This window comes from Lissotriton vulgaris, chromosome 6 (assembly GCF_964263255.1).
Source record: "Lissotriton vulgaris chromosome 6, aLisVul1.2, whole genome shotgun sequence".
Taxonomy (NCBI): domain Eukaryota; kingdom Metazoa; phylum Chordata; class Amphibia; order Caudata; family Salamandridae; genus Lissotriton; species Lissotriton vulgaris.
Genome location: NC_141694.1, coordinates 156,937,534 through 156,953,616, shown reverse-complemented (window position 1 = coordinate 156,953,616; position 16,083 = coordinate 156,937,534). Strand labels below are relative to the sequence as shown.

At 46.7% G+C, this 16,083-nt stretch overlaps 1 protein-coding gene across 1 annotated transcript in view; it reads right to left on the bottom strand.

Moving 5' to 3' along the window:
- Positions 1–15,852, bottom strand: part of LOC147706945 (uncharacterized) — a 109,185-nt gene extending 93,333 nt beyond the window's left edge. The window contains exon 1 of the mRNA XM_086925598.1: positions 15,708–15,852. Coding sequence (XP_086781724.1) covers positions 15,708–15,852 — 145 coding nt within the window. The remainder of the gene's footprint in view (positions 1–15,707) is intronic.
- Between the last annotated feature and the right edge of the window lie 231 nt (positions 15,853–16,083).

Genomic DNA, 16,083 nt, shown 5'->3' with positions numbered 1-16,083 from the left:
GATTTCTTGCCTCCGGTGCAAGGATTGCCTAGAGCTGTGCTCAGGACATGAGGACTTGTGCAGAGGACAGCTTGGAGCCGTCCTGTGCACCGGATGGTTAAATATCAGTGGACATATTCAGTACTTACACAATAAGTGCCAGGGATCTCGTTAGGAGGCCACTGCAGCCTGCACCATGCATTGCCCCTGCCATGCTGCCAATGACAGTACCAACACAACTACTAATCATCACACTCCTACACGTGTGATAGTTCTAACTCTTTCAGGCCTTCAAAGATATAAGAATGACATGGGCAGCAGGTTTTAGAAATTTTTGATGCATATTGGGTTAATGATTAACTGTTGATGTGGCCATCTTTAAATTAGCCAGACAGCGCTACCTTGTGGCAGACTGTCACATGCTCCGGTGTTGACAATTAAGTGCCGGTGCCAGCACCGGAAACCACTGGCTCAAATTAAGCGCTTGACATATTTATGTGTCAAATGCTACACCTCCCCAGGCGAGGCCTAATGAGGAGAAAGATATTTTTATTTCTCCTATTTGTTTCCTCTTTCTGTGTGTGCTGCATTGTGCAGCAAACATAGAAAGTAGAAAATGCCTAAGAGGATTGTTTTGTGCTTGAAGCTGTCCCTTCCTGCACAAAACAATCCTGCATACAACGCTGGAACCCTTGTACTATGGGGTGCTAGGGTGCCTGCGGTGGCGGTAGGCAGCACATTGTGCAAAAACGCAAGGAAAGGACAGGAATGTGCCGTAGAATGTTAAATACGGTGCATTTCTGCCATTTTCCTTTAACGCAGTGCAGCAAGGTGGCTTGCTGTGTTGCGCTGCGTGAAAGTTAGATAAATGTAACCTAAGTTCTTTAGATCAGAGAACAAAATTAACTCATTTGAACTCTTAATATCAAGTGATGCATTAAAGGCATGTAAGCAGAGTCCAGCCTTTGACACTGCACCTCACTGGTTTCAGCTTTTCCACACAGATCCCACCGTTCGCTGGGGACATATCATTGTCTGAAAAGTAAAAAACTAATCGAATAATGAAAAATACCAAAGGGCCAAGTTTACTCTTTTTCATTATTCACAAAATGGCATTGTAATAGGAAGTTTACAAGTGAGGAGACTCCGCAGTTGGGGTGCAGAGAGTCCACAGTCACAAGGGAGATCTCCACACATAAAGAGATAGGACAGGCCTATCTTTTTATGTGTATGTTTACCATTCTGAATCAGACCCAGAGCATACTCTACTCCAATATTCTTTGCTCGTCTGGTAACTCAATGGTTTAATGGAGCCACTGTTCTGTGTTTGACCCCTCGGTTACGGGTTTAAATCACAGTGGGACTATCGTGGACTATTTGCACACCTAGGAGTTCAGTGACAGTGACAATCAATTACCTGTCAAGAGTGCCGAGAGACCTCCTATATCCTACATACACCTTGTATGTTTGATTATGAAAAGAGAAGACATCCCCACCAGGCCCACAGTATCAGTAACTTAACGAGGTTAGAAAACCCTTGAGATTGTCTTTCAACCTTTCTTTCTACAGTATATCGTCTATTATTATATAAAATATTATTAGTTAATTAACACACTTTTCAAATTTGGTATCCATATTATAATTAAAATATGCAAAAGCTTCTAATTTAGTACCCTGGATTGCACACATGAGAGCTATACTTGCAGGTAGCTGGAGAGCCAGCAGTAGCTCACAAGCTAATCATTAGATATGCCTGATTAAGGTTAATCAGCCATACGACCTGCCCAGGAAAGCTCATTCCGTTCACATATTACATTCTGGCTGGAAACAGTTATTTAACTTGTATTCCTCTAACACTGTTACAGAAATGGAAAATTAAGATCCAACTGAAATATTGTGTTTCAGCCAAATTTATGCTTAGCCTCTAACATTCATAAAATCTCCACAAGAAATAAATTAGCAATAAAATATGTTAACATAAAAAGACCTCTGAGACTAATGTAGCTTTCTATATGTATATCATAGCTATGACAATAAAAAGGTGGCTTTATATTTGGAGAGCTAAACATTTGTAACTATGCACAGCTATCACAGTTTTGTATATAGTTCACCAAATGCTGGATATTAATAAAAAAACACATTGCAATGCTAGCCATGTGAGTTTGACGGTGTTGTGACATGGCTACTTGTATTTTCAACAGTGGGTACGATTTATAAATGAGAGGTCTATCCCTTCTAAGAAAACCTCATCACATCATCACATTTTTCTTCTGACCCCTTGGGTTGTACAAGTTGGTTTCTGAAACCCAGACTTCCACTTGCCCATGAATTTATGAATCCATAGCACCACATTTACTCAAGACTGACTTGAGAAATTGCAATAGCTCTAACTCCTCCCAGATACATAAACGATGACAAAGCAAATTAGCCAATAGCTTGTTATATTAGTTATTGTAAGAGTGAATATTATGAATGCATGTAACACAAGATTTCTCTTAGAAGTACCACCATACCCAAATTCTTCTTGCCACATCCTTCCTGGCTGACCGCTTTTTCCAGGTCTTTGAGGGCGAGGCAGTGTCACCCAAGCATCCTCTCAGGTGTGGGGTTCCTCAGTGCTCTTCCCTGAGCCCCACCCTGTTTAATGCCTACATGGAACCCCTAGACAGGATTGTCCATCCCTTCGGTGTGCGTATTGTCACCTACGCGGACGATACCCAGCTGGTGGTCTCCTTAGACCACTCAGAGGTATCGTCCAACACCCTAGGCCCCTGTCTGGAGGCTGTTGCCAGATGGATGCAATCTTCCCGTCTAAAACTCAACGGGGAGAAGACAGATGTCATCTTACTGGGTAACCCCTCTCCCTCTGTCTTTTCATCCATCTGGCCACCATGTTTGGGCTCGCCCCCCGTTCCCAAGTCCCAAATAAAAAGCCTGGGGATTTGGTTCGACACAGCCTTGAACTTCTCAGTCCAAGCCACAAAGACCGCAGCTACCTGTCTTGGATTGATGAGGATGCTGCGGAAGGTGCTCCCCCTGCTTCCATTTCAGGCAAGGAGGATACTGGTCCAGGCTCTTATACTATCTCGCCTAGACTACGGAAACGTCCTCTATATGGGAGCCCCCTCCTTTGTCACCCAGAAGCTCCCAGTCACCCAAAACAGTGCGGCTCGTTTACTCTACAACCTCCCTCACTGGCAGTCAGCAAGGAATGCCCTAAGGGAACTCCACTGGCTCCCCATAGCGGCCAGAGTACAATTCAAGGCTATGTGTACTCTACACAAAGCCTTCCATCACCTTGGTCCTGTAATCTTACAGCCCTTGGTCACTCCCTATGTTCCGGCTCGCTCCCTCCGATCCTGTACCCTCCAGCTGGCCTCCTCCATTAGAGTCAGGAAAGCCCGCTGGGGAGGCCGCTCCTTTTCACACACCGCGGCTAAGTTCTGGAACACCCTTCCTTTATCCCTCAGAGGAATTAGCAATCATCTTGCCTTCAGAAAAGCCCTGAAAACTCACCTGTTTACAAAATCCTGCTGATATGCCCTGAGCCCGCGCTAAGTAAGTTTCCAGTCATAAGCGCTACGAGGCCTCCGGGTAGATAGCGCTATACAAGTGCAGTTTCAATTCAATTCAAATGTGCCACAAATGCCCCCCACCTGTGGTGGACACATATGGGAAGTGACAGCAATGATTTCTTTCTTCAAGGAGACGTTCATTATAAAACAGAAACTTAGATTGTAGCTTTCAGCCGCAGCTGAAGTCGCTACCTGAGGAGTACCGGGCAGAGCGGTCCAACTGCATAAAATGGTGAGCTGCACCGGGCCGAGAGTGGATGTGCAGGTGCCCTGTTCTCCGCGGGAGGAAGGTTAGGGAAGGAGGCAGATTATCAACTTTGTCTGTCGGGGTCATGAAGGGGAGGGCTCGGTGAAGAGCTCTTAAAGTGACAGTACCCCATACAGGGGGGAGTTTAAAGTGATAGTACAGTTTAAACAGGAATTTGAATCCACATGGGAGAGCGCCTATGGACTGAGCTGCATTGAAGGACTGCGCAAGGTATAGGTTTAGGGCTTAAAGAGACTGTACCCGGAGCAGCATTAAAGGACTGCATAGGGTATAGAGCTTAAAGTGACTGTACTCTGAGCAGCATTAAAATACAGCACAGGATATAGGGCTTAAAGAGACTGTAACCGGAGCAGCATTAAAGGACTGCACAGGGTATGGGGCTTAAAGAGACTGTACCCGGGGCAGCATTAAAGGAGATGCACAGGGTATAGGGTTTGAAGTGAATGAGTCTGTAACTCTAGCCCTAACGCATCATCCTCTTCCAGTGATATAGGGCATCAAGTGTGAGGCTGCCGATGGTTGGGGAGTGCGAACATTCTGGCATAGTTTAGGGATGTGGGGGTATTCCCTCCTCGTTCAGCAAAGAGGTGGCATCATCGGTGTGACTGATGTTACAGAGAGGCAGGGGACATCGGTAGGAGCAGCTCTTGTCCGCAGATTTTTTTTTTATTTCTTATTTTAATTGTTTAAGGCTCCTTGTTTTCTGTTTTTACAAATTTTTACAGATAAACACAGACAGAAAAACATTTATTTTCCTGTCTTTATTTATTTTTAAATGTGGATAAAAACAGAAATTGAGTTGATTTTTGGATGATTATAAATATCAAAAATCATTCTCCTCCATCTTGTGAGTTGCAGCCTACCTGTGCCCCAGATTGCAGTGAGCAGAGTCCAGGAAGTGGCAAAGAGACAGACTAGTGCTGTTTAAACTGTGTTTAATAGGGACTGTGCACTTCGTTTTTTGGCCAGGAGAGGGACTAAAGTTTTATACAAATAATGTTGTTAGAGGACAAGTTTGTTGGGGCCTTACCAAAGTGAGAATTTAGCCTGTCTGTCTCCTAGGAGATCTGTGAATAGAGCAGCTCCCCAGTCCCAGCCCCGCCCCCAGGCCAGCAGACCTAGGACTGCTATTCTTTTTTCCCCAGCTCCAAACAAATCTGAGCCCTCCTCTCACACCTGCCCAGACCCCTTAAGGCTTTGCTGGGTGTACCCCAAACCATTCTCCCTTATCTTCTGAGTTGCAGCCTACCTGTGCTCCAGGTTGCAGCGAGCAGAGCCAAGGAAGTGGTAAGGAGGCAGACTAGTGCTGTCTCTTTCATAAAAAAAGTTTAAAAAACGATTTTACCTACCTGTGATTGCATCATCTTATTTTTTTCTTTTTAAATCTCTTTAACTGTCTTTGCATGTGGTTGTTACAGTTTAAAATTGTAGTTTTAACCTGCCAGTGATTGCATAATTTATCCCATGTTTTTGTGTTTAAACTTGTGGTTTTTCCTGCCTGTGACTGCTTCCATTTAATCTGTTGAATTGTGGGATTTGCAGTCCAAACTCTGTAGTTTTTCCCTCTTATTTCCTGTGACTAACAGTTTCTCCCTCCAAAGTCTCCTTTTGCTCTGTGCTAAGACCTGTATGTTAAGCAGTGCACCCCCAGCAACCATTTTGTGTTAACAAGTCAGTGAAATCTGCCCTCCTTCCCCCCTGAGACAGCAGTAATCTGCTGTAAACTGTTTAAACTGTGTTGAATAGGGACTGTGCCAGGAGAGGGAGTAAAGTTTTATACAAATAGTGTTGTTTGAGGACAAGTTTGTTGGGGCCTTACCTGCAGTAGTGCAAAGTGTGGATTGAGCCGGTCTGTCTCCTAGGACAAGGGAAAGTGCCTGTTTGAGCCTGGTCAAGCCTGGTCCTGACCAGGGCCAGGAATGCAGCCCATTCAGTAATACATACCCTATGTATTTGTCCCTCTGTATATAAGCCTTTAATTTCACTATAGATTTGTGCCTATCTTTGTGTATTGCTGTGTATAAACATGTATAATAATTATGTTGTTATAAAAACAAAAACAAAAGAAAAAAAATCATATTTGATCTACATGTTCTTACTTTCATAGTGCATCTATGTACCTTCATGTACTTGGATCTGTGTGTCTGTTACTTTTCTCCTGAAAAAGCATATTCAATGTACTACCCTATTTCTCATCCGCTACCTCTATCAATATCTTTAATCTGCATATACTTACCTTCTTTATGCATCTATATACTTTCAATATACTTATGGATTTCTATATTTATCACTTTCTTCTAATTTAGCATTTCCAATGCACTACCCTATTTCCCAGCCTATATTTCTCTCAATATATCTTCTAGCCCAACTTTCTGACTCATCTCAAACTTCTTTCTATTACTCTTTCCAATTCACTACCCTATCTCTCACCCTATACATCTATCACCCACTCTCTCATTTATCCCAAACCCCATACCACTACTTTGTTACCCAAAATAACCCTTTCTTGACTCTCTCCTACTCTACCTCTACTTGCATCATCCGACACCTCTTTTACTATACCGATCCCCCAAAACAAACCTTTCTAAACTCTTCCCTCTGACTCTTCTCCTCCAAAAACCCTTTTTACTCATCCAAAAGCCTCCTCATACTGCTACGACCTAAAAGAAAATCCTTCACTCTTCTATCCCTCCACTATATTTTTCAATCAAAATAACAGACTAACATGTTCACTTCTCTAGTTCCATATTCCACTATACTAATTCACCACTAATCCTTTATGGGTTCCAGAGTAGCGTGCTACTCGTCAACAATGCATTTCAACACCTCATCATGGTTACAAGCACTATATAAATGCAAATCTTTTCCTTTTTTACCCCTCCCCAACCCTTCGCAATCCAAATAACTGACAAACATATTCACCACTCAAATTACTTCATATTTCACTATGCTAATTTTCAACACATCATTTATGGGTTCCGGAGTAGCCTGCAACTCGCCAGAAAAGCGCTTCAACACCCCATCAGGGTTAACAGGTGCTATATGAATGCAAACCTTTCTTTTCCTTCTATTTCTCCGCTATCCTTCTCACTCCAAATAACTGACTAATATCCACCACTGAAATTACTTTCGTATTTCACCATACTAATTCACCACTAGCCCTCTACTCGCCAAATAAAAGCGCTTCAACACCCCATCAGGGGTTAGAAGCGCTATATAAATACAAACCTTCTTTCCTCTTCTATCCTTCTGCTATCCTTCCTAATCCAAATAACTGACTAACATATCCACCACTTAAAATTTACTTGCATGTTTCACTATATTAATTCAACACTAATCCTCTATGGGTCCCGGAGTAGCTTGCTACTTGCCGAAAAAGCGCTTTGACGCCTCGTCAGGAGTAGTTAGCGCTATACAAATGCAATTACAATACAATATATAGATCTTGTCTTTGTACCGAACAGAAACTTAAAAATAACTCATGACAGGATTTTTGTCATTTTGTTAATTGTCTACTTTGTGATTTGGCACCAAAATGTAATTCTAATAATTACAATACCACAGAGGTATTTTCTTAACAGGAATTACGAATTTAATTCTTAAGGATGCATTTAATTATATTATAAATAATTATTCAACATCATCATGTATAACTTTATTTTGATCACAGAGATCTTAGAAAATGTACATAATACAAGAGGAATTAAAAACAGAATATAAAAACATATTCTAAAAAAAGTTTGTTTTGAGAGGACATAAATGCCATAAAAGCTTTACAAAAACAGGAGTAAAACCAAGTAAAAAATACAGTTCTTCATACAATACATTTGGAGCGCTTGATCCAAATTGCATACCAATATTTGGCAAGGCCAAAAACTATTACCCTACGTGTGCCTGTATGCAAGATTCCCAGTACCTCTAGGTAGTGGCCGGGACCAACCAATCTGCATAACAGAATTTTCCACTTTTTCCTCTAATATGTAATGTGGACAAAAAAATAGTAAATGCACAATGGATTCTGGGCTGGCTTTGCACGAGGGACAGAGATCATCCTTAAAAACATTACAACGCCACTTAATGCAAAACAAGTTTGTTGGCAAAGTCTTGTAACTGAACTGTAAAAAGAGTTATCAAGCAAGGGGAGGAGCAATTTCATCAATAGTGTCCTTGTAGTGGGGAACACATTTGAAATTAGAAAACTCCTAGGTCAAACTACCCTCTGGTTTTATCAACTCCTTCTCAGCTGTTGTTTCTCAGAGCATCCCTGTGCTTCGTGTGAGCCCACACGTATTTCCGAGGCACTTTATAAATTAGGCTTGTAACTTAACTGTCCTGATGATGATTCCACTATTGTTTTAAAAGGATCGAAATGTCGTTGACTAAATGTAAATTGTATGCACATTAGTCCAATGTGATAAAAGAAGTGCATTAACTGTTGTTTTCTAAGCTTGCTACAATTATTCTTAAATTCGACAAGCTACTGTTGTCTTGCCTGAAATGTTTTTGTCTAAATGTACTTGTCATGTGTTCTTGTAGGATGCAGGACTTTGTCCCACTATATTGATGTGCTCCTATTTGTGTTTTTAACTTTATTGATTCATTAAATGGAATGTCCTGCTGGACACTCTCAATATAAAACTGACACCCAAAGGTCCTTATCTACCTTGTGGGTTCACTAGTTTTTTTGAAAATATCCCTTTAATCCTAGCCCACGGAATAGAAGCCAGACTTTCCAGATTGGACCAAAACTCCTCCAATCCAAGCCTCCTCAAAAGGTCCCTCAATAAGCTAAACCATGGAATCAAGATTACCTGAGGGAGTTTCAGAAGACCGTTCAGGGCCTTGCGGTGGGGGTAAGCTCTTCAACAGTCCATAACCTATACCAAAACATGAGTATTTTATAGTATAACTTGTGGGCCAACTGTCTATGAGCAAAATCCAAATAAAAAGGCGTCAAAGGGGTACTGAGGGGTAGGTCTAACAACGATCTCAGAAAGCGTTTTTCTCTGCTAGACAAACAATGTGTTATCAGTACCCCAGAGTTCTGCTCCATAAAACAGAGCGACCCTTGACCCTGGCACCAGGTAGGTCACCCACCTCAGCCACCACACGGTCCTCCTGTGCCGCTGTCCCGCTGCTGCCACCCGCTGTGACCAGGATCGCTGTCTGAGTCCGTCCTGTGCTGCTCTCCTTGTTTTTTTTTTAGTTAATTTACTTTTGTCTCTTTTCTGTTACTGTTGCTGTCACCTTCTGTTACTGTTGCCGTTGTTACTGTTGCAGCTCTTGTTTGCCTCCCCTCGTGCCCTTTGTGCCCTCTCCCCTTGGCCCCCTGTTTTTCTCTTCTGTACCACCCCCCACCCGCTGCCCTCCCTCGCGCTTCCCGCCGCTGCCTCCCCTGCGGCCCCGCCCCCCTGGTGTCCCATTCGCCGCCCCACTCCCACCTCCCAGCTGTTCCTCCCTCCCTCAACCCCTCATATGGAGGCCGCGCGGCGGCCGCGGCGCAGGCACGCCAAAGGCAAGCCCGTCTGTGCCCGTCCACGCCTGACCTGTGCCCAGCGCCAGAACCCCTGGCCTCCGCCGAAACCAAGAAACCCGACGGAAGTACGACCCCACCACCCTCCACGCACTCAACACCAGCCGACCATCTGTCTGCTAACAAGCCACTCCGATGCGCACACAAGGACTCTTCTCCTGCCAAACCTGCAAATTCACCTACGTCCGAACCTGCACCACACCACCCGGACCAAGCAACAACAACAACCACCTCAAGTGCATCCTGCTCAACACCCGCTCCGTCCACAAGCACGCTGTCGAACTCTGGGACCTCCTCGACAAAACAGCACCAGACATCGCCTTCCTCACAGAAACCTGGATGAATGCCTCCTCATCCCCCGACATCACCATAGCCATCCCGGACGGCTACAAGATCACCCGAAAGGACTGCGTCAACCAAACCGTAGGTGGAATCGCCATCATCGGCAGGAACAACATCAGCGTCATGACCAACTCCGAAGATGTCCTCACCACCGCCGAACACCTACACTTCCAGATCTGCACCGACCCAAAGACCACCCTCAGAGGAACCCTCATCTACAGACCCCCGGGCCCACGCACATAATTCAGTGAAGCCATCGCCGACTTCATCAGCCCACATGCCCGCGCCTCATCAGACTACATCCTCCTAGGGGACCTGAACTTCCACCTGGAGAACAACAATGACAACAACACCACCACCCTGCTCGACAACCTCGACAACCTCGGACTCAAGCAACTGGTGAACACCCGCACTCACTACGCCAGCCACACGACCCCATCTTCTCCACCAGCAGCCACGTTGCCTTCAGCCACTCCACCGGACTACACTGGACCAACCACAACTGCATCCACTTCACCTTAAGAACACCACATCCCACCACCGCCCACAACAGATCCCCCGCAGATGCAGGAGGAAAAGTCACCGCAGACTGGCTAACCACATCTCTGAGCCAGAACCCACCAATCAACACTACTGACACCAACAATGCAGCCCCTAACCTCACACAGTGGATCGTCAACAGCACCGACCCCCTTGCCCCCCTGAAGAACCCTCCAAGCAAGCCCGGCACCAGGAAAAGGTTCACCGAAGACCTAAAAAAATCAAAGAAATCATGCCGAACCCTCAAGAAAACCTGGCGCCGCGAGGAGACGACAGAAAACATGACAGCCCTCAAGAACGCCACCCGCAAACATCACCAGCTGATCCGCACCACCAAACAGACATTGTTCAAAGAAAGGCTAGACAACAACACACACAACAGCAAGGAACTATTCAGCATCGTAAAAGAGCTCTCCAATCCCAGTGCCAGCAGCAACGACATCACACCATCGCAAGACCTCTGCAACTCCCTCGCCACGTTCTTTCACCGCAAGATCACCGATTTCCACGACAGCTTCGGCGCCGAGACTCCGCCCCCAGCCACCAAACCAACGCCCCCTACAACCACCCTCAGCGCTTGGACTCCCAACAGCACTGAAGACACCGCCCACAATATGAACACCATCCACTCCAGCTCTCCCTCTGACCCATGCCCTCACCACATCTTCGACAATGCCGACACCATCACTGCTTCCCTCCTCCGGAATATCATATACAACTCCCTCGCATCCGCCACCTTCCCGGAGAGCTGGAAGCACCCAGAGATCAACACCCTACTGAAGAAACCCAGAGCGGACCCCAGAAACCTCAGGAACTTCCACCCCATCTCCGTTTTTCCCTTCCCTGCAAATGTTATCGAGAAGATCGTCAATAGACAGCTGACCGCATTCCTTGAGGCCAATGGATCCCTCGACCCATCTCAGTCCGAATTTCGAGCCAACCACAGCACCGAGACCACCCTCATCGCAGCCACCGATGACATCAGGACCCTACTTGACAACGGGGAAACAACTGCCCTCATCCTCCAGGACCTCTCAGCCGCCTTTGATACAGTCTGCCATCGTACCCTAATATCCCGCCTCCTCAATGCCGGAATCCAAGATAAAGCCCTGGACTGGATCACCTCGTTCCTCTCCGACAGAACCCAGAGAGTCCCCCTCCCTTCCTTCCACTCCGCGGCCACGAGTTCATCTGCGGTGTACCCCAAGGCTCATCGCTCCGCCCAACCCGCTTCAATATCTACATGAGCCCCCTCGCCACCATTACACGCAAACACAACCTCAAAATCATCTCATACGCCGACGACACCCAGCTGATACTCTCCCTCACCAAAGACCCAGCCACCACCAAACTCAACTTCCAGGAAGGAATGAAAAACGTCACTGAATGGATGAAACTCAGCCATCTGAAACTGAACTCAGACAAGACGAACGTCCTCATCCTCGGACCATCCCCATCCGCTTGGGACGACTCTTGGTGGCCCACAGCACTGGGAACCGCACCGACACCCACTAACAATGCACGCAACCTGGGATTCATCCTGGACTCCTCTCTCACGATGACCAAGAAAGTCAAAGCCATCTCATCCTCATGCTTCAAGACCCTCCGCAAGATCTTCCGGTGGATCCCTACCGGAACTAGAAAGATGGTCACCCAGGCCCTCGTCACCAGCCAACTAGACTACAGAAATGCCCTATATGCAGGAACCACAGTCAAACTTCAGAAAAGACTCCAACGCATACAGAACACATCTGCACGACTTATCCTCATCATCCCCGTGCCACAGCCAAATATCAGCCCACCTGAGAGACCTGCACTGGCTCCCCGTCAACAAAAGGATCACGTTCAGGCTCCTCACCCACGCACACAAAGCGCTCCACGACATTGGTCCCGAATACCTCAACAACCGCCTCACATTCTACGCACAAACTCCGCTCCGTCAGCCTCGCCCTCGATACCGTCCCATGGATCCGCAGAACCACCGCTGGAGGAAGATCATTCTCCTAACTGGCGGCCAAGACATGGAACTCCCTCCCCGCCCACCTACGACTGACCCAGGACCACCTCACTTTCAGGAAACACCTGAAGAGCTGGCTCTTCGAGCATTAGCAGCACCCCCCCCCCTCCCCCAGCGCCATCAGACCCCTACGGGTGAGCAGCGCGCTCTACATATGTTATTGATTGATTGATTGAAGAGCCCCCCAAGGACTTTAATATTGTAGATTTCCAGGGCTGGGGCCACTTGCCTAGACAGTGTATGTCTATGAATTTTACTGATGTGAGCCGACTACTGAGTAAGTGACAGTTTCGCTTTCCCATTGTGGGAAGCCCTGTGCATATTTGGGGTCAGAGGGATACCCAGATGATCAAAAACATCTACTTGCTCCAAATGACTGGTTCCTACAAACGCGTTTTTTATATGGTTTTGCAGTACATCTTGTGAAAATCATATCTTTTGGCCTCATTTATTACCAGACTCCGTTCATCGCAGAACCGCATGAAACCATTCAGGAGTTGTTGGAGACCTTTGGGGGATTTGGAAATTAAAAGTGTGCATCAGCGAAGAGAAGAGCGGTGATCTTCTTACGCCGATTTTGGGAGCATCACACCCATCGGAATCTAAAAAATTAACCACCTCATTTATAAAAAGCGTAAAAAGTGTGGGAGCTAACACACATCCCTGTTTCACTCCACGTTAAATTGGGAAATTCTCTGTTACTTTATTGTTCTCCCCCAACCTAACTTGAGCTTTGTTTGATGAATGCAGTCAAATTAAAATATCGAACAGATTCCCCTGTATACCCATATCTTTTAAAACTCTCCATAAACTGGCTCTGGGAACAAAATCAAACGCAGACCATAAATCAGCAAAAGCCACATAGAGCTTTCCTCTCTTGATAGCAACTTCCTTCCAATTGATGCAAAATAGAAGACAAAAGGCCTGATCCAGGGCGCTGATTTTTTGCACAAAAACACGTTTGTTAATCACTCAAGATTTGGGACTCTAGGATCCAATCCTGGATCTTGGCCAGGATCTGTTTACAAAAGATTTTCTGCAGGGAGTCAATGAGGCTTATGGGCCTATAGCTAGCCGGGTTAGCTCTATCCCCCTTCTTGTAGAAGGGAATTATTTCTGCTATTTTCCACGAAGGGGGGATTGTAGCTCCAGATGTAATGGAGTTGGAAAGTAAATTTATATAAGAGTCCCCGAGGATGATATCCTCTCTATACAAGTCATTTGGAATTCTGTCGGGACAGCGGCATGGGCTGGAACATATGAGCACATTGCTGCTGTAGTTTCTTCAACAGTTAAAACTAGAACTTCACCCACAGGCATCGGCAAGAAATTCCATGACTTTATGGGAGCAGTCACTTTGTGGATGTCACAAAAAGCCTAAAACTAAACTCAGGCAAAACCGAGGTCCTCACGTTTGGAAACAAGGCCAACTTCTGGACCACAGACTGGTGGCCATCAGATCTGGGTATCCTCCTCAAGCCCACGAAGAAGGCAAAAAATCTAGGCATTATGGTGGACGACAGATTGAATTTTAAGCACCAGATAAACGTGACTACCTGGACACCTTTCACTCCCTTAAACTACTAAAAAAGCTCAAACCTCTCTTGCCAGAAGACAGCGTACGAACAGTCATCTCATCCATTACCTTATCCCTACTGGCCTACTGCAATGGGCTCTCTTTAAACATCTTAGAGCGACATCTGAACAGATTGAAGATCTTGCAAAATGCAGCAGCACAGCTGGTGACAGGCACCCCCAAATTCGTAATGGTTGCCAAAGAAATCAAAAGACTACACTGGCTCCCCATTAGGAAAAGGGTGCAAGTTAAGTTACTTTGTATTTCCTTTAAGGCATTACATGGTCAGGGTCCCGAGTTTTTGACTCACCAGTTTCGATGGTACACGCGCAAAAGAACTCTCTGCTCACTAGGAGCCAAAGTTGTGAGCATACCACCCACAAAGAAAGCCTTGTGGGGGGAGAAGTTTCATCACATGGGCGCCCAAAGCATGGAAGGCCCTCCCTTGGAGTTTGAGGAACTCCACGAACCTCCTCAGTTTCAGGAAACTACTCAAAATCTGGCTTTTTGGTTTAAATCTTTTATTGAAGCATTAACACAATAGACATAGGACACAACAACAGCACGGGTGAGCATGCGGTCGCCCTGCCAGAAACAGGTACCCCGTCTCTCCCCAGCGGTTGGGCCCATCGAAGCTGCGTTGAACGTGACTTTGAGAGCTGGGGAGGCCCTGCAGACGAAGTTAAGCGTTAATCCGGTCCCCTGAACATCCAGCCCTCCCGCCCTCTCCCCCCCTCCTCCCGTTGCCCACCCACAGGTCCCTCTCCCCGGTGTGGCATTCGTGAAGATATCAATTCTCCCAGTGTCGGTAAGATAGGTGGAGTTCAGGTAGGTGAACGAGGCTCCCCTTGGAAATCGCTTGGGAGCCTGAGCACCCTGAGGTATTTTGGGCAGGTGACTTCATTAAACTCCTCTGAAAGGAGAGAGACAAGGGGTTGCCATGTATCCAGAAATGTGTCTCTGGTTTGGGTAAGGGAGGCCTGTATCTTCTCCATGCCCATGATGTACCACAGGCGGTGGAGCCATCCCGTATGAGTAGGCTTTCTGGAGGTGCCCCAGAGAGACAGGATATGTTGGGTGGCTGCCCCCATCGCTAGTCCCATCTGTTTGCCCCTGATAGATTTGAGAGGGAACGTGATGGCATTGGGAAGGCCAAGGATTGTGTATGCTGGGAATCGGGGAATTTCGGTGTCGAAATGCTTGTCGAAGCTCTTGAGCACTTCCTCCCAGTACCCTTGAACCTCTGTGCATTCCCATAGGATGTGGGTGAGTGTCCCTTGTTGCCCGCACCCTCTCCAGCACCTAGGGTCCTTGCGTGGGTTGCCTTGATGAAGTCGTGCCGGTGTGAGGTGCCAGTAGTACGCTATTTTCACCGCCGCTTCCTTACTGGCTACATTGCGGGCGGTGTGGTGAGCTCTGAAATATATGTCCTGCCACTCCCTTTCTGTGAAGGTGCGCCCCAGTTCATGTTCCCATCTGTTCTGTCCCGCCGAACGTGTAGCAGGGGGAGGTGGGCCAAGCATCAGGTATAGGTCAGTGATTTCGTGTCTATCAGTTTTTTTCATGTGGAGCCATTTGTCATAGTCTGTCAGGGGTCTGCTTACGTGAGGTTGCACGTCTTTGTCCGTGAGCCAGTGTCTGAGCTGGAAGTACTGGAAGCGTTGTATCTGTGGAAGTGTGTAATAGTCTAGTAAAGTGCGAAGTTGCATAAAGCCCTCGGGGTCGAAGAGATCGCCAGCCGCTTTGCATTCTGATGCTCGCCATTGCGAAAATGACCCGGGGGCCAGTCCCGGAGGGAACTCCGGGTTCTCCAACAGGGGGGACATCGAGGACGGGAACGTGGTAAGGCCTTTCGGCACCGCTACTTTGTCCCATACCTGCAATATCATCCTCGTAATGGGGGATTTCTTGAGATATGAGGGCCTGTCCGTGCATCTCAGGAATGGGATTTTCCATAGGGACATCCGACCCATGGCTCGATCTTGAAATAACCACTGTTTTTCCGATTCGGGCCTGCTCCATTTCAGGAGGTAGCGAAGTTGCGTTGCCTGAAAGTAGCGAAGTTAGTCAGGTACCCCGAGTCCGCCGTCCGCTGTGGCCCGTGTGTTTAGGTCTCTGCGGAGACGCGGACGCTTACCCGCCCACACAAAGTGTGTGATGGAGTCCTGCAGTTGTTTAATCACGCCAATCGGGGGCGTAACCGGAATGGTCTGGAATAAGTACAAGATCTTGGGGAGCAGGGTAATTTTTACC